This window comes from Sinohyriopsis cumingii, chromosome 12 (assembly GCF_028554795.1).
Source record: "Sinohyriopsis cumingii isolate HCF-2022 chromosome 12, ASM2855479v2, whole genome shotgun sequence".
In the NCBI taxonomy this organism is placed as follows: Eukaryota; Metazoa; Mollusca; class Bivalvia; order Unionida; family Unionidae; genus Sinohyriopsis; species Sinohyriopsis cumingii.
This window is the reverse complement of record NC_142972.1, coordinates 129,384,868-129,411,293: the sequence shown is the minus strand read 5'-3', so window position 1 is coordinate 129,411,293 and position 26,426 is coordinate 129,384,868. Positions and strand designations below refer to the sequence as shown.

Below are 26,426 nucleotides of genomic sequence, written 5' to 3'. Positions count from 1 at the left end.
ATTGCCAGCCCATTAACGGATTTGACTCGGAAGGGGCAACCGAATAAAGTTTCATGGGGTGTATGCCAGGAAAAAGCGTTTAACACTCTAAAACACAAACTGGTAAGTGCACCAATTTTAAAGTTGCCGGAAATAGATAAACCTTTTGTACTGAGGACTGATGCGTCCGATACGGGTCTTGGGGCTGTTTTGCTACAGGAGCAAGGGGGGATGAAATTGCCCATTGCTTATGCAAGTAGGAAATTGCTCCCTAGAGAGGAAAAGTACTCCGTGATTGAAAAGGAGTGCCTAGGTTTAGTATGGGGAATAGGAAAATTCCATACATATCTTTTTGGGAGGGAGTTTACCTTGCAAACGGACCATCAGCCGCTTTTATATTTGAATAAAGCAAAGGTCACCAATACAAGATTGATGCGTTGGGCGTTGTCTTTGCAACCATACAGTTTTCGAATCGAGGCAATTCGAGGGTCAGAAAATGTAGGAGCTGATTTTTTAAGTAGGGTGTAATTAGCAAATAATTTCGTTCGGTCTGAACATTGGAAGTTTTAATAATGATTCATTGTTCACATTCCGTGATTGTTCTAAAAGTGATACCACTTTTCTAGGGGGGAGGTATTGTCACGGAATGGTGTAAATGTTGTTAATTAAATACATGTACTCGGGTTTCGTTTCTTTTTCTCTTTACAACGATACCCGAGGGTGATTATAATATGGTCTATGTATTTCGAAATCGTGAGTACGATTCGTCCTGTGCCACACGTGCAAGGTGCCTTTGATAAAGAATAACGAAAATTCTAAAGGTATAAATACGTTACTACATGTAAAGGACCTTTACAATACTAATGGTTTTGTCAGCAAGCGGCCTGCTAAAAGGATTCGCACAACTCCAGCTGTAGGGCTGAGTGTGAGTGAGTTTTGATGGTAGGAATATCCGGGGTGTCCGGTGTTGTCAGAGTGTAGAAACGTCCGTGTGTCCGGAGCGTTTAAGGTGCCGGAGCGTCTAATGTCTAGCGTCCGGAGTGTCCAGAGGGACTAAGGTGACCCAGCTGTAGAGCTGTCAAAGGACCAGGGGGTCCGGAGGGTCTAATATTTCAAGTATCCGGAGGGTCTAATGTTTCAAGTGATCATAGTATTCCGAGGGTCCGGAGTCTATATTGGTTGTGAAATTGATTCAGAGGAGCTGTGGAGCGGATAAGGTGCACGGGTGACGGAGTGCATCTCCACACATGTATTTTTAGCTGTATGCTAATTTTGGGTTAGTAAGACCCAGTGTATTATTTAGGACTGGAAGGATAGATTGTATATCCGTTCTTATTTAGTGACATAATTTCGCTACCTGAGCGAATACATTTTTTTTTACTATGTGTAAACACTTACATTGTTTACTATTTGAGTGAACTATATTCATCTTTCCATTATTGAATCATTTGGCTTACATTGTTTACTATTTGAGTGAACTATATTCATCTTTCCATTATTGAATCATTTGTGAAATCATTTATCATGTATTTTAGGGTTACTGAACTAAATTTATTTGTATATTTTTTCCATCTTTGAAACTGTGCGTTTTTATGTTAAATAGAGCCAATATTTGGATTATAAATACGCACACATCTTCATAATCCACTATTCATATAAATCGCCACATTAAATCATATATATGTGTCGTCATTACGTGTTCTGTTGTTAATCCGAAATATCCCACCCGGTTATCTTGTTACAACCACACCCACAAGGGTTGTTTTTGTAAATCTTGCACAGAAGAACTGGGTGAAGGAGGAGTGGTCGACGTAGCTGCGTCTGCTGTGTGAAAGGGCATGATGGTCACTTCTTTTTATAGTCGATGACTTGCGAAGCGTCGATCCAAGAATCGAAACTGGGTGGATATCCTTTCCAACGTACTTTGACTTCTTTGACACGTCGTTTGCCCACTTTACGGGTTCTGCGTTCGAGAATGCTTTCGATGTCGTACACGTCGTCTTCTTTTTTGGTGACACGTTGTAACTCGGGCAAATAAAACGTTCCTTTGAGCACTTCTCCGTTCATGTCTTCCAATTTATAGACGGCAGGATGACGGCCATGCACTCGTCCAGTGACACGAAACAATTCGGTCGTCCAGTTAGGTCAGTAACCTTTGTCGAAAGTGCGTTTGGTTTTGCCAATGCGCACCCAATCTCCTACGGCCAACTCTCCACTTTTCTTGGGGACAGCCCTCGTCGGGGACGTACCGAACAGGTGCTCAAACACCAGCACTTCGTTGTCGGGAGTCACGTCTTGCGGGGCACGTCCAATGCTTCGATGGTAAGATTGGTTGTACGCTTGCACCAGGTGCGGTAAGATGTCGATGTACTTCAGAGTGTGGTGATGCGTAAAATATTTCCACATGCGTTCTTTCAAAGTGCGTTGAAAACGTTCCACGATGCTGGCTTTGGTTTCGGGATTCTCGGTGGTAAAAAAATGAATGTCACGTTTCTTTAATTCTTTTTGGAAAGCTTGGTTCAGAAATTCGGTGCCTTTGTCCGTTTGCCATCGAAGAGGGTGACGACCGCTTTGTTTCAACACCCGTTGCAGGGCTCGCACTAACTCGCTGCTGGATTTGGAAGTCAAGGGCACGACCCAGGCAAATTTGGAAAAGACGTCGATGACACAAAACAAATATTTGTAGCCGCGATTGTAGCTGGCCAAGTGAGAGACATCGGCTAAATCGGCTTGCCATTGATGATCGATGCCTTCCACTCGGGTGCGACTTCTGGCAAACTTGCGTCGAATGGGTTTGTGTAAAGTGTAGGTAGCTTGTTCTTGTAACCATCGTTGCACTTGAGGTAAACGGAGACTTTTCAGTCGCGTTTTGGCAGCACGATACAATTTTTGAACTGCTGCGTAACCTGCAGGATGGAAGGGATCGTAGTAAATGCTGGCTAAGACTTTTTCCATTTTTTGTGTTGGTGTGTTAATAAGTCACCCACTCTTCGGTGATGCTACTTTGGGTGGGTCGAAAGGGTGGTTTGGAAACGGATTTACGTGTCCGATGGGCTACGGGAGTAGAAGTCGAAGGTAGTGGTGGAGGTGGAGGTGGTAATGGAATGGCTTTGGTTTTCTTTTCTTTTTTCACTTCTGGTTTCCCTTCTTTCTTTTTCACTTCTGTCGAAGGAGGCGTGGACATCATCTTTTTAACCCAAGCTTTCATTTCTTCTCGTTTGGGTGTGGGGGACGGGGTCAACAAGGATGCTGCAATCTTACTCGAAATGGGAGCTGCTGACGGTGTTTGAAACACTTCGCGCATCTCTTCTTCCTCAGGTCTTTGTGGGGTAGCATCTCTGGTGACCCCAGGGGATGGTAGTAGTGGTGGTGGTGGTAATGATGATGGTGCTGGACTTTTCATCAAGGTCTTAAAATCTTTCAGAGTGGGTAAAGCTGTTTCGTCTAAAGCTTTCTGGTGAAAGAGTTGCAGTCGTTGCAAGAGTTGACCGTACTTTTGCGATTTTTCTGTTTCGGACAAATCTTGGCGATCCATCAAGGATTGCAATTCGTGTTGCAACTGGGACATCTCGCTCAAATTGGGATTGGGAGGTAAATGCGGGGTGCGTTGTTCTTGCCACCGATGGTATTCCATCCATCGTTTGTAAGGCACTAAAGCTAGTTTTCGTCCTTCCATGGTGTTGTCAGGGGTGGATTCTGAGATCTTGGCACTTCCGAGGGCCTTTTTATCTTGCTCCCACCAGTCCTCCCAACATGGTTCCCAAGACTCCTTTCAGTATGGGGCCTAACAAGAGAGGTAAAATGCCTCCACGTTGGACCAACATCTTCTTTTTTTGACGAATGGGAATTTTCTTTTGAACCATTTTCCGAAGAACGTGACGATGTTTGCCTAAGCATTGTTTCTGGTGTTTGGACAAAGGGATCGTGCCTTTCAAAACGTTCAAACAGCATTCGCACACGGTATCGATGACCTCTTTGGAGGCCGTTTGAATGAGTTTTTTTCGTAGGGGTGGAGAAGCTTTGGACAGGACAGATAACATGTCCCCATGTTTGGCTAAACGTGGTGGCAGTCCTTTCCTTTTCTTTCCTTGGGGTTTTCAGGAGGGTGACATTTTTGCTTGTGGGTTCCGGGACATTCACCGAACAGACACTAACGTCGATGACTTAACGCACACCCTTTTATCTTTTTTTGGGACTATCGCTTTGTCATAAAGGTGACCATGTTTTTCCCAAAATCGCCAAGGAATCCTCCCCTTTGTTGACGCCTCTTTTTCTTGGAACGACTGTGTCTTTTCTTAGGGTAATGTCGATGCTTGGCTAAGCGCTTTGTCGGATGACGCGTCTGCCTTTGTCTCTTTCTTTTGTGGCTTCTTGGAGGTGACATCTTTCACAAGTTCACTGATACCCCGACTTGGTCACAGGCCTTTTTTATACTGGAACGCGTCGCCACTGATTGTCTTTACGTCGTATCAGTTTGAGGACAGGCATGACACGTCGTGCAGGGGTACGCAACGGACTAAATCGAGCCAGTTCTTGCTTGGACAAATCCAGTAAACTTTGTAACATGCCCGATCTTTCATGGACTTTGATTTTGGGAGAAGGTACTTTGTGAGCAGCAGCCACTGCCACTAAATTGGAAGGTCCTGCCACTGGGGAAGTTCTTTTGGGGGTCATCAACGGAGAAGTTCTTGGTGTGATCAACGTCTCCAAGTACTCTTCAGTTCCTGGTGACATCAACGGAGAAGTGGATAAACGTGAGGTTGCCGGAGACGCAGTCACTGCTGTGGCAGGTCGTGGTTTGCGAGTGTAAGGTTGTGTCCTGGCCGAAGTGCCTCTCTTGCGACTAGTTTTCTTCTGTGGACTTATCTTTTTCTTGGGACTTTTTTTCTGTTTCTTTTTCTGGGGGCTTCTTTTCTTTTTCCGGGGTGGTGTCTGGTAAGAGGAGGGTCCTGCCACTGGAGAAGTTCTTTTTGGGGACCTGGTCTTTTTCTTTTTCTTCTTGGGGCTTCGTTGGACTTTTGTCTTGGGGATAACTTTGGGGGCATTAGGATCCCATCTTAAGAGTGAGCGAATGATGACCCCTCCTAAAGTACCGCTCCCTCCAGGTTTCAAAATGATTTGTTTTTTCGTTTGAGTGTCGATGCGGGGATCAGCCAGTTGGACCAAAGCGACTTTGTTTCGATCGAAAAAGCGTTTGGTTTGATGAGGAATCTGAATGATTCCTTGGAGTAATTGACGTGCCGTCACCGTGAACCATCGTAAGACTTCTTTGAGACTAGCCTCTAAGACACGAGCTCGTGTTTGTGGATCTTTTTCTCGACTGATGCCATACAAGGCACGAATCAATTTGACGGGAAGATGCGACTGAAGGGACGTCATGTTCACACTGTGTGAGGCAAACGAGAAAGGGTCTGAGGTTTTTATAGATTTTTTTTATGTGGAGTGACATGAAGTCGAGTACGGAGACGTGTACAGGACAGGCCCTCCGTCTTGGCACCAGTGGTGAAACAAGTGGGTACGAAATCGCAAATCCTCGGGGGTCGTAGGTTTCAAATCGACGAGTAAATAGGCGTGTGGTGTTTCAGTGGCATCGTCGTACGCCTGAGTCAGCCAAGGCGTTCCTAACTGTTTGGCTAAGACTTGCACTTGCGATTTATCTCGAGGGCTTTTAAACAAGACCACGTAATGCGCATTGAGACTGATGGTGCGATGGGCTTTACTTTGTTGAAACAAATTTTGGGTGATGTAAATGACACTGGCATTACGGTGATGCCCTTTGCGCGTGAACCACAGTTTAATTTCTTCTTCGTCTTCTCCTAACATGTCGTCGAAAATGACCAAATGGGTTTGACGGGAGTCAGAGACGATGCCGTCGTCTTCTTTAGGAATGCCTTCCACAAACACGATGGAATCGCCTTGACTTTCTCGCAAGAGGTTGTACGCCGATTGCCACTCTTTGTAACACCACACGATCCGTTGAGGTGGTCGATCGATCAAATGATGTTTATGTTCGATCAAACGTTTGACGAATTCGGTTTTGCCTGAACCGCTAGGTCCAGCAATGAGCATGTTAAAGGGATCGCGAAGATACAAAGCCTCCCAACTGGCACGATCTAAGTGTTCGTCGATGACTTTGACAGTAGAGGAAGAGGGAGTAGAGACAGCAGAGGTATTCATGGTGTGAGAAATGTCACTTGTGACACGAAAACAAACAAGACAAGAGTTTATATACTTTTTCAGAACACGTTTATTGAATGTTTTTTTTCAAACATGAATACGAAAGACAAAAATACATAAAAGCCAAAGGCTTAAGTACAACAATAAAAGGGACATGATAACGATGAACGTGGAATAAACACAAGTGTCTGTACAACAATCACATGTTTTGGGTAATGTTCTAACCAGTTCTATAGTAGGGGGTAAGGTCACACAAGTGTCCTCCCGAAAGGGTCTTTCAGGCCTGTCCACGACAGTCCTGTCCTGGGTGACGGGTTCTTCTGGCACCGTCACTAACACGGGTTGAAAAGTAACTTTTTTCCTTGAACAACTCTCGTGCATACTGGGCCACTTCTTGGGTCCAAGCCTCAAAACCCCATTCTTTCCAGGCACGGACATCTGTCCAATGGGGATGTAAGTCACAAGCTACACACACATCGTCATACACGTCTTGGGTAGCTAAAAGTTGACGAATCTTTTTTTCCTGTTGAGGTCGAGAAGTATGCAGATGAAATCGCAAGGCTTTGAGCAAAAGGAGTTTTTCGTGACCATTTAAGGCCATTGAGGTGGTAAGTACTGATCGTAAAGAGTCGACAAAGAATCGGCTGGTAAACGAAATCCCAGAAAACAAGTCACTAAGACACACACCACTTGTCGTCCCAAATTGAATGGATACAGTTCTTGTAATAATTGATGGTAATGATCCACGGTTTGAATATGGTCTTTGAGTTCCTTCCACGGAATCTGTTGGATTACATGCGATAAAAGTCGTGGCATGACAGCCTGTTTTTATAGTCTCTTTATTTCGGAAACAATACACGTACTTTCTAGCCAGACATCTTCGTTCTCCAGTAGGGAATTTAAATGTTGCATACTGTAACCGAAACGTCAGACTTCGTTTCGAAGTTTCCTCTTCCGCTAAGTAGATTCCACGTAAAATATGTCTGTAATCCTTTACCTGGTCTTCCTCAATGTGTTGTAGTAGGTGAATCTCGAAGTAACCAAAATAATCAACACGTGGATCATCGGGAGCCTGGAAGTATTGAACAAGGTCTGACCACTGAAACAATTTCTGACGAATCAGTTCTCTTATACCATTCAGGTACCAGTGCTTAAAAATCTGGTGACGTAACGGATGCAATTGTTCTTTACGTTTCACTTGTATTTTGACCAGCTCTCGGTAAATCCTTTCTCTCAATTCCACAGGCAAAGCACGAATGTTCTCTAGCAAAGTATCCATGAATAGGTCATGCTAAATCCTCTTTGTTCTGACACAAGAAATGTACTGTTTGCACAAACATGGTTTTAATTCATTGTCGAATCTAAATCGTTTCACCACTAATCTACACATTACAATTCGTTCAGAAGTTTCCTCTTTCACCAAGTTGACATTGCGTGAAAGATGTTGGTAATTCGTTAACTCTTCCTCTGGAATTCTATGCAGTACGTTTACAATGTAGTAGATAGAATCGTCCATACCAAACCATTCCTTTTTATAGCCAGGAGGTCGTTGATCAATGTCTGTCCAATGGAACAGTTTCAACTCAATCAGTCCTTGTATAGCATTCAGGTACCAGTGGTTCAAACACCGGTGACGTAACGGATGCAATTGTTCTTTACGTTTCACTTGTATTTTGACCAGCTCTCGGTAAATGCATTCTCTCAATTCCACAGGCAAGGCACGAATGTTCTCTAGCAAAGTATCCATGAACAGATTATTATGGTAAGAAGTTACTTCAATGTCTCGGTCCCACTAAGGGTAAGTAATGACAATTCGGTGACCATCGAGCATGTTCAACGTAGGCCGAATCTTGCGGTTCCCAGTGGTGAAGTGACACACCGCAACTGAAGCACTTGACTTTATCTCCTTCGCCCAAGTAGAAAAATCCGGCTCTGGCTAATTCTTCAGGGGTCGGTCATCCCAGATACTTTGGCCATTTTCCTTTGAACGATTGAAGACGATTTTCAAAGTCGCAGTATTCCGACAAACGCACAGGAAACGAATATTCGTCTTTCACAGGTTCGTTTCGATGAGGGTTGGGTGACATGAACAGGAGTTTGCTCAGGGCTGGATGACATCCGTAGGGAGGTAAGCGTGAAGGTCGACATTCCCCTTTAAACCCGGTAAAATGTCTAAGAGGACGAGCGGCATCGCTTTCGCATCCCTCAGGTTTGACACGCACAGCATCACTTTCCATGATAGGGGCAGTGAGAACAAAGTTCCCATGATGCTTTACGGCATCGCTCAGGTCACAAGGTACAGCATCGTATCCATCGCAAGGCTCACAATCGCACTCGTCTGCAAACTCCGTTACGCAATTACAATGGTAACCACATGGACAATCGCAGTTTCCTTCCGGACATTTTCCGTCGCAATGCATGGGTCTTATCCATCCAATATTAGTCACACTAGAGGAAGATACAACTTTTTTACAATCCCCAAACTGGAACGATGTCTCTTTCAAAGTATTCATCTTGTTCGCTCGGTCTTGGTAGTCACAATGAACTATCGATCTTGACCATAGCCCCTTTTTATACTAGTCTCAATGCAGTCTCCAGCTTGTACATCTTTCCTTTTATACGTTTTTTATGTCCTGTTCTGGAAGGTACCGTCTCTAAGGTACCGTCAACATTGTACCGTAGTGTGATGGGTGGAAAGGCCATAGAAAGATAAGGGCAGTGCGGAGACCATCGAGTATGTTCCAGAATAGCTGAATCTTTATAGATACATAGATCCATTCGTAACTTCAGTCCGCAAGCGAAACACTGTACCTCGTATCCCAATCCTGACTCAGGTCCCAAGTAGACAAATCCTGTTCTAGCTAAAACATGCGAAGAAGGTAATCCTTCCCTATCCGTAGGCCATTTCTGAAACGTGTCCAATCGACGGGCACAATCACAATAGTCAGGTAAGAAGACTGGAAAATGGTAGGGTTTGAAATTGGAGTTCTCATCGGGTTTCTCACTCGATTCTTGCTGTGGCGAAGGCATCTTTCTAGTGGGGTAACTATCCTCTTACAACCAATGTTTTATACCAACGTGTCCATACGGTAAGGTGAAATGATTGGGAAGTCGAACTCGCTTCTGGTACACGATTTGATAGACTTTTTCCAGGGGTCGACTGACGATGTGGTGAGTGGGTAAACGTACAATCTTGTTCGGTTGGTGAGTGGTCACTTTAAAGTTTCCATCCTCTCCCGATTGCAAGGCTTCTTTCAATACCCCAAAGTTGACCACACGACTGGTACGATAATTCAGAGTCAGTCCTTTCACTTTGCACGTCGTGTGCACTTCTCCTTGTTTGTCCCGGTATTCGTAGCCGTAATTTTGGCGACCGCCACTGACGAAACTTAGATTCTTGTCCAGGCTCCTAAACGGTCTCCTTCGATGTTAGGGTGATGTTGAATCGGGTGATGGATGTAAATGCAACTGTCCGTGTCAAAGTACAGGACGCGTTCCCCTAACAGTTCTAAAGCTTCGTACAATTTTAAGCGAGCATGGGCTGTCACGTAAGCCGCAATGATGACATTTCCAAAAGGGTCGTCTTGTACAAAGTCCAGATCTTCTTCGTAATTGACCAAGATCAAATTCTCTCGAACGACGTCCACGTGTTTCATGTATTTGGTTTTGTCGTGAATCATCTGGAAGTAGCGGGAAGGTTCTGTCAAATATTCCGTCTTGGGTAAACACGGTCGTTGTGCCATTTTACCCCACAAGCAATTTAACATCACTTTGGCAAACGATCGCCTGCCTTCGTTTTTCTCGATGTGGTCTAAAGTGATGCCTTCTTGTTCGTAGTATTTCTCTTTGAATTGTATTTGGTCTTCGGGAATGTGACACCAGGAAGGATAGCCGCTGGCTTCTTGCTTCAGTTTCAAAAAGGCATCCACGTAGTCTGCGAAAATGCCTTTCTGAGTAGGGTCACCCTTGTGGTATTGTTGTGTCTTGGGAAAGTGGCAAATTTCGTACACTTCTAACAGTTGGTATCCCATGTCCAGAGCTTTGAACAATTCCACGCTGACCCAGGTTCCCGTCAAGGCCCGTTCTTCCTGGCTGTGCTGACAAGGTTGGTCTTGGTTGCACGTTTCGGCACAAGTACGGCACAAGGGAAACATCAGTTTGCCTTGACAATGGTGAGGTAAGACGGGATGGTATAGGTTCGTGGGAGGCAAAACTTTGCACTTCATCAAGCCTTCGTATTGTCGAATGTTTTTCAGGTCGATGTGTTCCGTCAGCAATTGTGGGTGCCCTACAGGAAAGCGACAATATTTGCACACGTAGGGATACCGCGAACACACGTCCAAGTATTTGATTTCTTCTCCTTTCTCTTCGTCGGCTTGGTACAGCAAACAGGTGGCATTGGTCCTTCCTCCGTACAAACTATCCCTTGGGTTCAGCGGGTCCATGAACTGGTAACTTTCCACGAGGCGTTTAAACTCGGGATCGGTTTTCATACGGTGATCGTACTCGTGTTCCCACATTTCCACCACTTGGTATCCTTGCTGTTCTAACTTTAGGCGCCGCTGACAAGTGTCCTGGTACAAGTCTTCCATGGTTCGTTGCAAAAACTGATTTTTAGTGCCACGGTCAGGGTAACAGACGGGACATCCGTGAAATAAGCAACCGTTAAACTCGTACACGATCTTGGGGTTTTCTAAGTCCCAGCCATCGACCGAATACGTTCCGATGGTCTTTTCGCCCCCTCCGTTGCGGGCATGCTGAATCCACTTGTCTTCCTTGTCGCACAAGTAATGTAACCAACGTAGGGCTTTGACCGAGTATTGACGTTTGACATAGTAGGTCGTTTGAGGACTGATGACAGCCACGGTGTTTTCAGGCATGAATCGTTGCCGATACACTAAGGAACACGCTTTGGCAATGGTGCAAGCTTCTTTCAAAGGATCGACCCCTCCGTGTTCCATGAACAGTTCTCGAAATTTTCCACAGCAACGCCGTAAAATGTCCACGTCGGAACGACAATACTTTAGCATTTCTTCCTGAAAGTCGAAAGGGTCCGAGGCGTGAGCCTGGTACCAAGCGTAGAAAGCTTCTCGTTGTTCGGTACGCATGTTGTCGGGGTCGTAATAGTGAGCCTCAGGTAAATGGGGTAGAACGGCGTGTTGATTGGCTTCCGTATTGAAAAAGTGTGGAAAGTACCCTTTAGCCATTTCTGTCATTCCAAACGTTTTAGGCATTCGACTCAAAGGCATGGCCAAATAGCTCATCGAATCTTTAAACTGTACTTGTCCCACTTGCATGAAAATGATTTTGGCTCCGTTCAAAGTCACTTTAGGACGCTCGGTGCCTTGTTCCGTATAGTATCTGAGAAGAAACTGTCCATCGTATCCGGAGAAATTGTGAGCCATCACCGTGGCATGACGATGACAATCTCCGTAACGTTCGATGTCCTCTTGGCTCCACGTCTTGTCGACGGGGTCTAAAACCCATTGGGCAAAATCGGCTAACGTGTTCGGTCCTCGAAAGATTTTTTCACGCCCTCCGGGAATCTTGCTGCAGTGAGGGCAATGACTGAAGATAGGTTCTTGAATGCACTTCTCGCACGCTCGATGAGCCACGCAGAAATTAGGAATGTGAATGCCGGTTTCTTGCATGCATTCGAAATCGAAAAAGATGAAATTGCCTTTCTTCTTGTGACCGTCCTCTTTCTCTGGTGGGGGTTGGTATTTTTGCACGTAACATTCGTGTTCCAAGTCCACGATGTGGTGACAAATGGGACATTTTTTCTTTCCTCGACATACGTGTGCCTTGGCATTGTTGGTAAGTATGCCTTGTCCACACGTAGGGCACAATCTCAGGAGTTGACAAGCACATTTCTGCTGTGAACCTTGTGTTTTCAAATGTTGCTGGTAACAGGCAGGGCTGACAAACGTGCGCAGACAAGTTGAACAAGGCACTGGTTCTTCGCTCAGACAGGGTGGAGAGGCCAAACATCCTGGGCATTTCGATCCACAATGCTTGTGTTGCTCTCGATTGTTATAACCATAATCACATTTCTCACAATAATAACCGTATCCTAGGAATCCGGTGATACTGGTAATGGTATCGAAATGGTCATCGTGATGATAAACATGAATGTATTTTCCGTCCTTAAAATCTTGGCCTCGAAACAACAGAGGCCCACGCACTTCTTGAGGGTGCACTTTCAAGGTGTATCGTGGAGCTAGGGCATCTTGCAATTTTTGCATCTCAGGAATGCCACAGGGTGTGTCTTTGGACAGGCCAGCTTGTTGCAACAGGAGTTCTGCTTCGTTTCGTTGTTTGGCTCTGTCCGATTGTCGAATAGTTTTCCAGGTTCTTTTCCATTGTACCGTGTCGTTCTTGTTGGCATATGTTCGTCCCACCACGATGGCACGGGCTAAACACATCTGGTCATGAGGGTTGCGAATTCGGACGAGACTCTTTTTGGTGTTGCGATGGTCGTCCACCAATAACATCTTTTTGCGTCCAGTCCCTTGAGGAGGAGAGACGTGGGTCATGTCCAGTGTGGCTTTACCATCGGTGATGTCAAACTGGTCATTAGATTGTTGCACGTGTTGAATCTTGTCCATGACTTTGGAAGCAGTCAATTCTGCAGGGGTGCTAAACTCGATCCAAACAGGGGATTTCAAACCGTCGTGTTGTATGGAAAGTCTCAAGCGATCGTCTTCTTTGGGTTGACATTGTCGCTTGAGTGAAGTGAGCAAAGAATCCCACACCCCAGTGATGAACACTTCTGCTTTCTCTAACGGCACTTCAGCCTTGAAATCTTTAAACTTCACTGTGTATTTGTAAGCCGTAGTTCTAAATTTTCTAGAGGAGCGCTTTTCCGTCTCTCGAATGGAATAGTACTTTTCAGGGTTAACTAAGGGTGGTGAACTTGGTTTAGAGGGTTCTGATTCTGGTTCACTCATGTCCTCTTCAAAATCACTGGCATGAATTTGTGCCAAGATTTCAGCCCTGGTACGAGGCGATAGATCACGTTTCTGCCTCTTACTTTCTTCTTCTTTCTTCTCGAACGAATTAGATCGTTTCATCTTGAAAGCAAAAAGTCAAATGACTCAAGTTCAAACACCATGAGCTACTTTATAGTCATAGCAGACCAGCGTATATAAAAGGGTGTGTGTCTTGTCCTTTCACTATTCATTTCACTCTCAAGCCGAGCACAACGATGGAAGAGACTAACCAGATGGAACTTTTCGTCAGAGCTTTGCGAGGGGTCATTAGAAAATTCTCTTCAGACCAGCCTACGGACTACTCTCCTTCCTTTAGAGATAAAAGTCAAGATACTTGCTATATCTGTCAGAAGAAAGGGCATTGGTCTTCAGAGTGTCCAGACCGTCAAAAAAGAACAAAAACAGGGGATAAAAAAGACAAAAGTCAAGATACCTGTTATTATTGTAAAGAAAAAGGACATTGGTCTCCAGATTGCCCAAAAAAGAAACAAGAGGAGTCAGAAGAAAAGAGGAATTCTTCAGAAGAAGAGAGGGATTCTTCAGAGGAAGAGAGGGATTCTTCTGAGGAAGAAAGAAGACAGGTGAAGAAAAAGAAACAGGAGAAAAAAAGAAGAAGGGAAGAAAGCGAGGAGGAAGAAGAGGAAAAGAGTGTGACGGTGAAGAAATTCAAAAAACAGAGAGACTAAACAAGGAGAAAAGAAGAAATCAATGAACTTTTTATTAAAGTGATGTGTTGTGAATTGTGAATTGGATTGTAAAAAATGGATAAAAGAATAAATTAATGATATAAGGTAAGTGTCTTTGAGTTATGATTTTATAAAATAAGAACGTACACTCACGCACTCATACACAGACACGTACTATAAGGGTAAAATGGGTGGGTTTTTTTTTTTTTTGGAGTTATTGGCAAATTGAAATTGTATTTCTTTTCGAGAAATGTGGGTGGCCCTGAAAAGGGCCTTTTTCTTCATGGTGTAGGGGTGAGTTTAAGCAATCAACTTTAACTGCCTTAAGCCTTTGCCACGACCAAGGCCAACTTCTGGACTGCGTAATGTTGATGATGATGATTGGGTTGAAATCACTAAGGGTGGTACGGTAGGCTTAGTCACAGGGTTGACGTGTTTAGCTCGGGAAGGTCGTATTCTCTTCGGTCGTAATAAAGAAGTCTGATACATTTGTTTCAGACTTCTTAACTCCGCTAAAATGTCCAACAGTACCGTGACCGTTTGATTCTCACCCTCTTGTTTCTTTGCTGCTACTTCTTCTTGCTGTTGCTGCTGTTGTTTTTTTCTTACCTCTTCTTCTTGCTGTAGGAGAAAAGCCTGTTCCGCTTCCTTTTGTCGTTGTATAAATTTCTCCAATTCTTCTTTCTGTCTCTGTCTAAATTCTCCACTTGCGGTAATGAAGAAGGTAACGAAGGTTCCGGAACAAATTCTTGCGAGGAGAGAAAATCCACAAAATCCCAATTCACCTTTTCTGAAAGTAAGTCCGGGTTCCCTTGGGCAGTCTCCCCTGTTGGTGCAGCCCAATGGATCGTTTTCTGAGTTTCCGTCATGTTGAATCACTGTCGCATAGATTGACTGCACACAAGTGCTAGCGAATCTATATAGACTACGTGACGTCACAGACTGCTCTCTTCGGATTGGATGCGGGCTGACTGAATTTTGTAACGCGTGTTCGGATTGGTGAATGAACTCAATCCGTTTCAATCCTTCCTGTACCTATAAATAAGCGCAGTTCACTGCATTGATTCACCTGTTCTCGGAGCCTCACCATGTGGACCGATGTGCACTCTTCAACGCTTGTGTCAACGATGATGTTCAGGACGGACATGCTCATGTATGTCCGATCCAAGTGGACCGTTGTCCACAGGACCACCAGCAGTTTGTGGATACGAAGAGTCTACATAGAGAGACAAGGTTGCCTCAAGAGGACTCTGATGTATGGCCCTGCTGTAAGACGCAGCTTGAGGAAAAGAAGATGCCACAAACGCCCTTTATGTTAAGGGCATATTAACATAAACCCAAAGGCCCTTTTCAGGGCCAGCCATATTTCTCGAAAAGAGATAACCTTTCCATTGCCTACCCCTTTTTTAATTTTTTTTTTAAAAAAAAAATCCCATGTTCAATTTCCCTTGACGCTATACAGTCCCACCCTGTTTAAATTCCTTTGACGCTATACAGTCCCAATTCCCATGTTCAATTTCTCTTGAGGCTATATGGTCCCACGATTTTTCTCTATGTTAAATTCCCATTGAGGCTATATGTTCCCACGATTTTTCTCCATGTTAAATTTCCATTGAGGCTATATGTTCCCAAGGGTGTTTTTAATGCTAATTCCCATTGAGCCTATAGTATCCCACTTCACTACTCATGTTTCAAACACATGCAGGTCCAGAAAGTGCTACATTTCATATCCTTTCCTCAACACAGAATGTGACATGCAGGTTTCATCTATCCTCATAAATATAGGTCTGATCATGAACACTCCAAATTTTAAGTTATCCAAACTGTAATATCATGGTGTTTGCATAGGTTTACTATGGGAACTGAATTAGTACCGTGAGTCCTGAACTATCCCGAACTGGAAATTTTTGTGGGCATGCGCACTGGAGCTAAGGGAGGTAATTTTAAGCACTACGATCAGTAACTCCGCTGCAACCGTGAAATCCTCTATAACTGAAGAGGGAAGAACATGGGAAAAACTTAGTACTAATATTAATACCCCTACTCCTACCTCGTAGATGGGGTACTAACATGAGCATATATGTGTCAGTGGAGCAGGCCAGGTGTGAATCACACCCGGAGCTGTTTTAGCCTAATATCAACAATTTGAACATACTTGTTGCATGTAATGAAATAAATTGAGTAGTTCTCTTATTTAATACCTGAAGTATCTCAAATTATTGTAGAAATAATTGTAAAATCTCATTTACCTTTCTTATCCAATATTTTCGTTTAGATCGTCCGCCATATTAGATCAGATAAGGATTACTTCTCTTCTCAGCCTCGTTTGTTTGTTTGCCATAGAAGGACATTGAGGTATTATTTGGAAACGTAAACAAATCGTAGTAAAATATGACGCAGTTTGAGTCAGAAATTATGCGCCTTAAAAGTAAATACGGTTTATCAGCAACTTTGAAATTCCACCAAGATGCCATTATTCCCACTTGATTGGTATTAACATAGCGTAGAATATCCAAATATGTTGTAGAAAGCCTTATATAGAAAAGAAGTCACGGCGAGAGTCTCGCGTTATCTGTCATGGCGGGCACGGTGAGGTTAGTGTAACCATACCAATTTATTTTATCGTTTAAAGGCTTAATAAATTCAAAAGAAACCAAACTTTCTTCACAACATGATTATACTTATGTAGTAGATTTCTACACTATTTGTTTTTCTGACTTTAGTGGTGATTTTTTTTTTTTTTTGGTGCTCCATTACATGACATCGGATCAGTTCGTAGCCTTAACCACAACAAATCAAGTTGAGGCTACGACATGGTAGCTAGGGAAAAACCCGCTAAGAACTACCGACCCGCGGGAAGCTACAGGCAACCTTTTTCACATGCCCACACTCCTAGACTCGAATCCACGCGGAGAGAAGTTAGATGACAGTGAGTGGTAATGGCGAACGCTTTAGACCATTCAGCCACTATTTGTTTGTTTGTCTGAGTGGATAGATGGATGTTCGCTTCTAGAAGACAAGGTACAGCTATTCAGTGGTCGATAGACTTGGCTGAACGGCTGGATTCATAGACTGACGTAATAAGCTCTTTTGTGAACTTAAATCGAAGTAATACTGTTGTTTGTGAGCAATATAGAACGGACATTACTGTGATTAAATCACATTTTACAAGATACTATACTATAATACGCATTGAACAACGACAATTGCTAACACTTCAAGGCTTTACATTGAGCGAATATGGCACTGTGTATCTACGATAAGAGTTTGTTAGGGCTAATAAATATGTTTTCATATGTTTTTTAAAAGGACAAATCCATGTGCTTTGACGCTTGGTCTAGTGAAAGTAGCTGTAATCCATACGTCGACTATTTGGAAAGTGAAGACATTCAGTAAGAATAACCCTCTACTTCTAAACAATCCAATTATAATTTGACACTGCTATTAGAATCAGTAGATTGTGTCATTGTTATTCATGGAATATAGTGGCATGGTTATTGGAGTCATCGAATAAAATCACACTGTTATTAAAGTCCTTGCATATAGTGGCACTATGATTAGAGTTATTGAATGTAGTGACACTGTCATTAGAGTTATTGGATGTAGTGACACTGTCATTAGAGTCATTGGATGTAAACACACTGTCATTAGAGTCATCGGATATAGTGACACTGTCATTAGAGTCATTGGATGTAGTGACACTGTCATTAGAGTTATTGGATATAGTGACACTGTTATTAGAGTTATTGGATGTAGTAACACTGTCATTAGAATTATTGGCTGTAGTGACACTGTCATTAGAGTTATTGGATGTAGTGACACTGTCATTAGAGTCATTGGATGTAAACACACTGTCATTAGAGTCATCGGATATAGTGACACTGTCATTAGAGTCATTGGATGTAGTGATACTGTCATTAGAGTTATTGGATGTAGTGACACTGTCATTAGAGTCATTTGATGTAAACACACTGTCATTAGAGTCATCGGATATAGTGACACTGTCATTAGAGTCATTGGATGTAGTGATACTGTCATTAGAGTTATTGGATGTAAACACACTGTCATTAGAGTCATTGGATGTAAACACACTGTCATTAGAGTTATTGGATGTAGTGACACTGTCATTAGAGTTATTGGATGTAGTGACACTGTCATTAGAGTCATTGGATGTAAACACACTGTCATTAGAGTCATCGGATATAGTGACACTGTCATTAGAAACATCGTATATGGTGACTATCATTATAGTCGCCGGATATAGTAGCACTCTCATTAGAGTCCATGGATACAGTGACACTGTCAATAGTGTTATTCGAGATAGTGACTCTACCATTACAGTCATAGGATATAGTGACACTATTATTAGAGTCACGAGAAGTGTTTCAGACTCGTGGATATGTATATATGTTTTATGTATCTTATCATTTTCGCTATCTCAGTAAGGACTATTATCCATTTACAAATGTTCAAATTGAGTTGCAAAGGAATATTCAGCTTGTATTTATTATGCATCTCTACAGTATTATTACATAATATTTGTTATTATTTTCAACTAATGTAGTTGCATGAAAATGATGACCTGCTATATAGAATATAAATTTCGAGGATCTCTTATTATTTCGACGTCTCCTCATCCAATTTCTGAAATACAGATTTCTAATTTTGCATGAAAAACTATCATGAAAAAGTAGCCAATTTTCATTTGTATTTTTTAAAAAAAGCTTCTTTAAGTGAAACATGTTTCCCGAGTATAACATAAAATTGCCTTCACATATGACATACTATTTTATTTGTATTTTGGGAGAAGCCTTTTGCGTGAGAAAATATGGTTTTCAAAACTTTTCTTATCTTTTTTTCATAGTCACGGAACTCAGTGTGCTGGACTTATCGCTGGTGAGAAAGGAAATAATATCTGCGGTGATGGAGTGGCCTACCATGCGATAATAGGAGGTTAAAACATTATGTTATCGATATCTTTTATATAAAAAATGACTTCAAAAGATATATCTATTTCAGCATATAAATACCGTTTTCGATATTGCAATTTTTCATAAGCAGCGAGAATACAAGTCGCTACCTCGGTTCAATCATATTTTTACTTTCTAACGTGATAATTTAGGTCATAATTAAGCAGTGTCGCCAATTATTAATTTTCGAAATGGACCAGTCACATTATCCTGACAAACAGGCCAACCAGTCACAACGCTAACCTTTTAATGCTGAGCGCCAAGCGAGGCAGCTGTTAGTACCATTTTTGTAAGTCTTTGGTATGACTCGACCGGGCTTCGAACCCGCAACCATCCCGCATACGAGGCGGACGCTCTAACCACTATGACACCGGAACGGTTCCAATCATTAATAATGAAAAGGGACAATAAATATGCAATGGGTAATTTGCCCGTCATTTTAGATACATTTTATCACCAACAACACAAAAAAAAACAAATACCGCATATACTCGCTTATAAGACCAATCCAACCGCAAACTGCTCAGACCCAGACCTGTCGTCGCATAATGTGCCGGAAGATCAGGGCCTATGTTGTTTACAGTTGTCCTCAACGTTTAAGCGAGTATATACAGTATATGTTATCCTCTTTCTTTCACAGTCCTGATTCATCCATTCAGAATTTCGAATGATGTTTATCTTTACTATGAAATGGTTTTAAATGGATGGATAGATTGACCTGAAGTGAAGAACACGTTAGTCTGGCTCTGCCACCATTATATGTTTTATTATTGTTATTTTTTTAAATATGCTATTGATAAGCTATGGATCAATTGTAAACCTATCATATTTATGACTAAATTGGTGCGAGGTCAAATCTTGTCCAAATTAGGTCGTGTCTCCATTGTGTTGCTCTGAGCGAGACAACCGACTCCACTCGCCTTGGCACCTTATAACCATTCCTGTCAAGATGTACAGTTAAAGCCCATCAGCCGTCAGTCAGTGAATTGATCATAATCTGCCGCCATATATTCGCTTTTGTCAACACGATTATAATAACAATTATGTATGACACTACGTAATTTGCTCCTCTGTCAACAAACTTTAGTGAATGTATGAATTAGTTACTGGGTATAATAGTAGTCTTCGTTTACTATTATGCCTTCCAAGATGGAACAATGCCTCTGTCATGCTTGTAAACTATAATATATTCGGTTTTGAAGACTTCATGAGAAGTATGTTTTCAGTTATGGCAAGAATATCTAATTTCTGTGGAACTGTGATATCGGTCTTAATTCATAGCTTGTAGATAGATGGAACAAATTAATCTTTAATGTCTGGCATAAGTTTGTTCTTAACAATGCAGACATTATATAGTTGTAGATGTTGCTGTACATTAGACACCGATCATCTTTTATGTTTACAATACTTTCATATTTTAAAATTTAGATTCATGGAAAATACAGTCAGAAATAAAGAATGCTTATCTTATCCTAATATTAATATCAATATAAGAATAGTAAGGGTGTATCAAAGTATAATATTGCACAATATTTGAAAAGTATTTGACACAATATCAAAAATACTAACAGCTGCCATGCTTGGCTCTCAGCATTAAGTGGTTAGCGTTAGGACTGGTGGGCCCGGTGTCCGGATAATGTGAATGGGTGGGACGTCAAGCAGCAGAGAGACTGGGCCCACCAACTATTTCGTCCAACAGGACCATCTATCGAAAACCTTTCTGATAGAAGTTCTTATTTCACAAAAATAACCCTTCTATCCAGAAACTATGATGACTAAATCCTCTTTTCTGGATAGAAGGGTTATTTCGACAAAGATAACTCACTATAAAAAATATTTCTTCACGTGGTGACGTCGACGACGACGTTGGCGGCCCAGTCTCTCTGCTGCTAACGATGTAAAATATTTTAGGATTTTTAGTTAAAAAATGTATCTAACCCAACTCGATACCGTGTCCGAGGATCATGTAAATTTATTATTACAAATCCGTGTGGATTTGCCTGAGCACGACTAAAGAAATTTCTGAATCTATTTATGTCCATGTCTCCGCTGCACCAAGTCTGATGAATATTTCGTAACGTGTGTACGTCAACGCCGTTAAATACCGCGAGAATGTTACAGTTATCTCTGATCACTTTCGGAATTTGTGTATAACGTTGAGTTACATAAATCACATCAACGTTTTTGTGCCTGCCACGTGAAAATATCCTGGCAGGATTTGATTGTTTGTCCAACATGATATCATCGTACACGACTAAATTATTAATACTTCCATCGATATCATCGATACTCGGTGCTTCATTGATATCGGTTATAAAATCAATAACATCTTCGTGAAAATCACTTTGATTTTCCATTATCGATTTTGCACTTTCGTTAAAATCTTTTAGCACTTGATAACATCGCTGATCGTCCACAGACGGGGCTATCAAATATAATTTATCCCACTTCATCCACTTCATTATCAAATTAAGTAACAACTGTGTCTTACCCGACCCAGATGGACCTATGATAATCATTCGGATTGAATTTGGTAGCGCTGGGTTATGCTTGATTGGCTCTCGTCGCTTTGTCGCGGAAAAGTCAGTGATTTCCATTTAATATATCATAAAATAAATATGGATTTATATTGTGTGAAATGCCGAGCACATACCCCAACTACGGATACAACAACAATTACAACAAAAAATACTCGACAAGCGCTCACGGGTAAGTGTGAACGATGTGGCACAAAAAAATTTAGATTTATTATTAAAAAAAAGGAGGTGATATCGCAGCCAAGTTAACAGCGCTGCCAGGAGCTCCGTGGGCTAAATACCCAGGAGCAAAAACATCTTCCAGGATATAATTACTGTGGTCCAGGAACCCGACTTGATATCAGACTTGATGCTCAAGATCAACCCAAACCAGGTGAGTATCCGATAAACGCTATTGATAGCGCGTGTCATGCTCATGATGTAGCTTACCGAAGCAAGGATTTACAACAGCGCCATCTCGCGGATGTGAAATTAATTCATGCGTTAAATGCCATCACTGATAAATCTTTCAAAGAAAAGTTAGCATCCTGGTTGATAAAATCCGCAATGAAAGGTAAATTAGCACTAGGTGCTGGTATATAATGGAGTCGATTTATTATTCCCCAAGCGGATACTGGAGAGGTAATGCGGCAATTAGTAAACTCGCTGAAGCAGCAAAAGTTACGGCGGTTACTGCCAAAAATTGGTTATCCCGACAGGCAATATGGCAAATTTATCTACCGCGCCCTAAACAAATTCACTTTGCGCATTTCGATGTTAATGTACCAAATGAGGTTCAACAGGCTGATATATTATTTCTGCCACACGATACTATCCGAAGACGCACATACAAGTACGCGTTAACCATAGTTGATGTTGCCAGTAGATACAAAGATGCGGAACCGTTAACAACTAAAACAGCATCTGAGGTTGCTTCTGCGTTTGAAAGAATTTATCAACGAGGACCCGGACCACAAGGTGGTCTGCGATGGCCAAATTTATTACAAGTTGATCCTGGCAAAGAATTTCAAGGTGCAGTATCATCGTTGATGAAACAACATAACGTCACCATACGACGAGGACACACTGAAATTCACCGTGATCAGGCAATTGTTGAGCGATTCAATAGAACACTTGCTGAGCGGTTATTTGGATATCAATACGCGAAGGAATTCATTCAAGATACGAGATCGCGCGAATGGGTTGCAAGATTACCAAGCGTGATAACTGCGCTAAATAATGAAATAACTCGAACAACCAACATGAAACCTGCCATCGCGATCACGAAAAAAAATATACCACTACAACGAAAGAAAGAAAACCAGCAAATACTGGGTAATGTCACAGTTAGATATTTATATGAACCAGGTGAACATGAAGGTGGTAAACGAAGAGCGACTGATCCCATTTGGAGTGTTACCACACATAAGATATCCACCGTGACAAGATCCACTGGCAGACCAGCAATCTACATGTTGGATTCAACTGCTCCTCAACGCGGATTCACCCGTGAGCAACTTCAGGTAATTCCCGAGGACACACAATTGCCGCCAAGATCACTGAAGTGACTTAACTAGCGCTGGCACCCCGACGTCGATTACACTCAAGACAGGTCAATATGACATTATCACGTGTATGACCGCGACTGTTATCTTTTCTGTCTACGGTAAATTGTCTTGAATTTTTATTCGAATACTGCCATAGCATTATACAATTACAGCTCGCACAGTGATTATTCTGTTGTTGTTTCAGTGCAACAAAGAAGTCATCGTAAAGATCAAAATCGCGATTATTTTTTTTGTCACTCTGTTTGTAACCGGCGAGTTTTTTTTCTTATTATGTTGCTGTTGTTTTCATTATTAATTTTATCAGCGTTTGATTCATTCAAGACAATTCTTCGCAGTTGAGATATTCTTCTGACTCTGGACACCGCTAAGTAAACTAAGTTTGACCATTCGATTCGATCATCAATGATCCAGACAGTTGTATCTGAAATAGTCAGTCCTTGAGAACAATGAATGGTCATTGCGTATCCTAGCGTCCACGGAGATTTATTCATCGCTAGTGCATCCTCGACAGCATCGATGTCAACTAACACAATATCATTCAATACTAAATTCTGTTTCTCTGTCTTTCCTGGAATATCAACATCTATATTTTGTAACCGCGTATCAGCTGGTCTATACCATAACGGCGTTGGCAGCATTGGAAACTTTTTTTTGTAACTGAAATAGCTGTTGTTGAAGTGTGTCTCTGACTATCTTTCTACTTGCCACTATCAAATCGTCTGGTTTCCACACGCGTAAAAAGTCGCTCATCGAAGTTTCAGGAATCATCTCGCGCATAATTTCACATTGAATTTTATTCGGTTGTAGCCTGATTAATGTTTTAAATTCTTTCAGCGTTGCATCAAGTGCTCGGTAATCATCAGACACTTCTTCGTGATAATCAACAAAATTCCTCAGCCAATCATGCGGAGATGCGCCAACAAACGGAGGTGGTTGACCGTGATCGCCGCACATAATCACTGCGGTATTTTTCGTTAACAGCCAATCAAGAAATGTTTTTAACGTTTCTAGCGGTACCGTACATATCTCATCCCAAAATATTATATCATTGATATATTTTGTTCCCATTCGATCTGACGTCCACACACCGCCGCTGTATTTGAAAAAGCTGTGATAAGTACAAGAATTGACTCCTCGCTGTTTCATCTCTCTGGCAAGTATTTGTGTGGGTGTTAGCACAATCATATCTGATTTTCGAAATAATTCAATCGCTCGAGTTGTTTTACCAGACCCTCCAGGCCCGTTCAAATAAACAATTTTGTGTCTGGTGATTGGATCATCCACAGACGGTGCGGAAGATATTTCTGGCATTGTTGATTTATAATAATCATCCTCGATTGCAACAACAACGGATTCACAATACTCGTGCAACATCTCGGCTTTTATTCTCCACGAACCCCATTCATCTCCGCCGCAGAATTTCATTATACCGGTCAGTGATTCTGAATATTTCTTGTCGATGTAAAATGAATCCGTGGCAACTCTGACTGCCATACCAGTATGGTATGGGTCAGGAAATCGATTTATAATCGACAACAAATTTATAGAAACATAAGCCAGCATTGAAGATCTCAAATGTGTGTATTGAGGCGATTCTCCGTCGATATAACTTACAATTGTGCCCAACTTTTTCCCGTCGGACAAGAACACATCCTCCCTGTTACAAAATATGTCTCTGGCAACCGCGTCGGCGATTATAAAATCCAATTCAGCTTCATCGATAATCAACCGCGAGTGATGCATTTTATGATCAAATGCTGCACCCTGAGTAAATTTACCGATTATTCTTCGTCCAAGATCTTTCGCTGTGCTTTCACTGTTTTTGAGTTTAATCTTGAGAATTTTTGGAGCCTCACTGACGATGACATCCATCGGGGTATTTGGACACTCTCGTGCATACTCGCCGATAACTTCTTCGAGGGTAACACGCTCCGGTGTTGGCAACCAAAGTGAGGTCTGCGGTCGATAACATATGATTGCTTCGCTGACAGTCAACGATACCAGTATGCCGTTGTCAGGCATGAATCGCAATACAACTATTGGTACCCAGCGCTTTTCGACGAAGTGTCTGCCAAACCAAATATAACAAATCGGATGAAGCCCCGTAGCAAATTCAAACGAAGTCACACGAGTAAATCCTGTCAGGTCAGCGTCGGGTAAAACGCCGTTTACGGCGACTCGTGTCATCGAGTTCGTGGGGTGTCCGAATCGTGCAAAGTATTCGCGGCAGTCGCCGTTCCCGAGAAAGCTTCCTGGGTAGCAGGCAATCATATCCACGGAAATCATATCCCGGTAGTCATATCGGGTATTCCACAACCCGCCATGACCATACTCGACACAACTTAATTGTATATCCGAAAGAAACTGACTTCGGGTTAGTCTTCACGAATTTCTTTCTCTGGCGGCGTGAGCGGCAACACTTGGAACTGTAAAACAATTAACCAATAACTGCTCACCGCTAGCATTTCTCATATACGTTTTTGCGAGTTTTTTCATTTGTTGTTGCAACGATTCTGTTCTGTATAATTCTCCGTTGGGTCTCACAAATTGATCATTTCGGAATCTTCAGAGCTCCTAAATAACCACACCGACACAGGGTCGGTTTTACTCAGCGCATAAATAACCTCGTATATGTTTCTGCGATAAAACTTGACAACACGGTCTCGTGGAAATATTGTAACCGCATCAGTCCACGCGTGCGAATTATGATCAATAATTTCAATCGGTGTTCCTGACTTTTTATAATGCTTCGAATTATATAATATCTCTCCGGTTAGTGTTTTTACTGTTACTGAGCATTTTAATTTACTTGATAGCGCAGCAACATCATTTATTGTTGCCCCGGTATCTTTAACCGATTCACCCCATGATGTTATTTTTTTACGTCGCAGATCGGTTAAACCGTTTCCTCGTTTTGCGTTTTTAAAATGTTCCATTACTCGCTCGGCTACACAATTCAGCGTTGAAAATCGCATCGGAGCGAGTTTATCAATTTTTGGTTTTTTTACAGGATATATTCCATAAATGACTGCGGTTACAGGATACGATCGAGCGTAATATGGTATATCAATCCCGGTCAGCATTCCTGGTTTGGAATTGCTGCTTAACAGAATTGTCTTTCCGTTAGCAAGAACAGGGTCGAGTTTGTCACGGATAATCCACGTATCGTCTTCAGCGTTGACGATAAATTTTATTCTGAAAAAGTATTTCTTTTCACGTTGATGAAAATTAATATAATCAATAATTGTTTTTGCTCGGGCATCAGTCATTGTAGCATCGATGATGTCCTCATCACTGACATCGTCAACGTCGCGGATAATTTTAAATGTCGACCATGCATGAGATGCGCCGTCGTCGCGAAATTCTTTTTTACCCTCGTTGATAATATTAAACAGATCAGTTAGATGCCGTCGTCGTGGATCCTGGTTTAGCCTGTCAAGATCGAATCTCCCAGCGCCAACTGCGGATAATTTCGAAAACTCCTCCATTATTATATTTAAGACAAATATTTAAATAAGAAAATATTATATATACAATG

At 42.1% G+C, this 26,426-nt stretch overlaps 1 protein-coding gene across 1 annotated transcript in view; it reads left to right on the top strand.

The window, feature by feature from the left end:
* Nucleotides 1-26,426, top strand: part of LOC149787446 (furin-like protease kpc-1) — a 157,032-nt gene that overhangs the window by 64,598 nt on the left and 66,008 nt on the right. The window contains exons 5-6 of the mRNA XM_089978063.1: nt 17,144-17,226; nt 18,699-18,787. Coding sequence (XP_089834189.1) covers nt 17,144-17,226; nt 18,699-18,787 — 172 coding nt within the window. The remainder of the gene's footprint in view (nt 1-17,143; nt 17,227-18,698; nt 18,788-26,426) is intronic.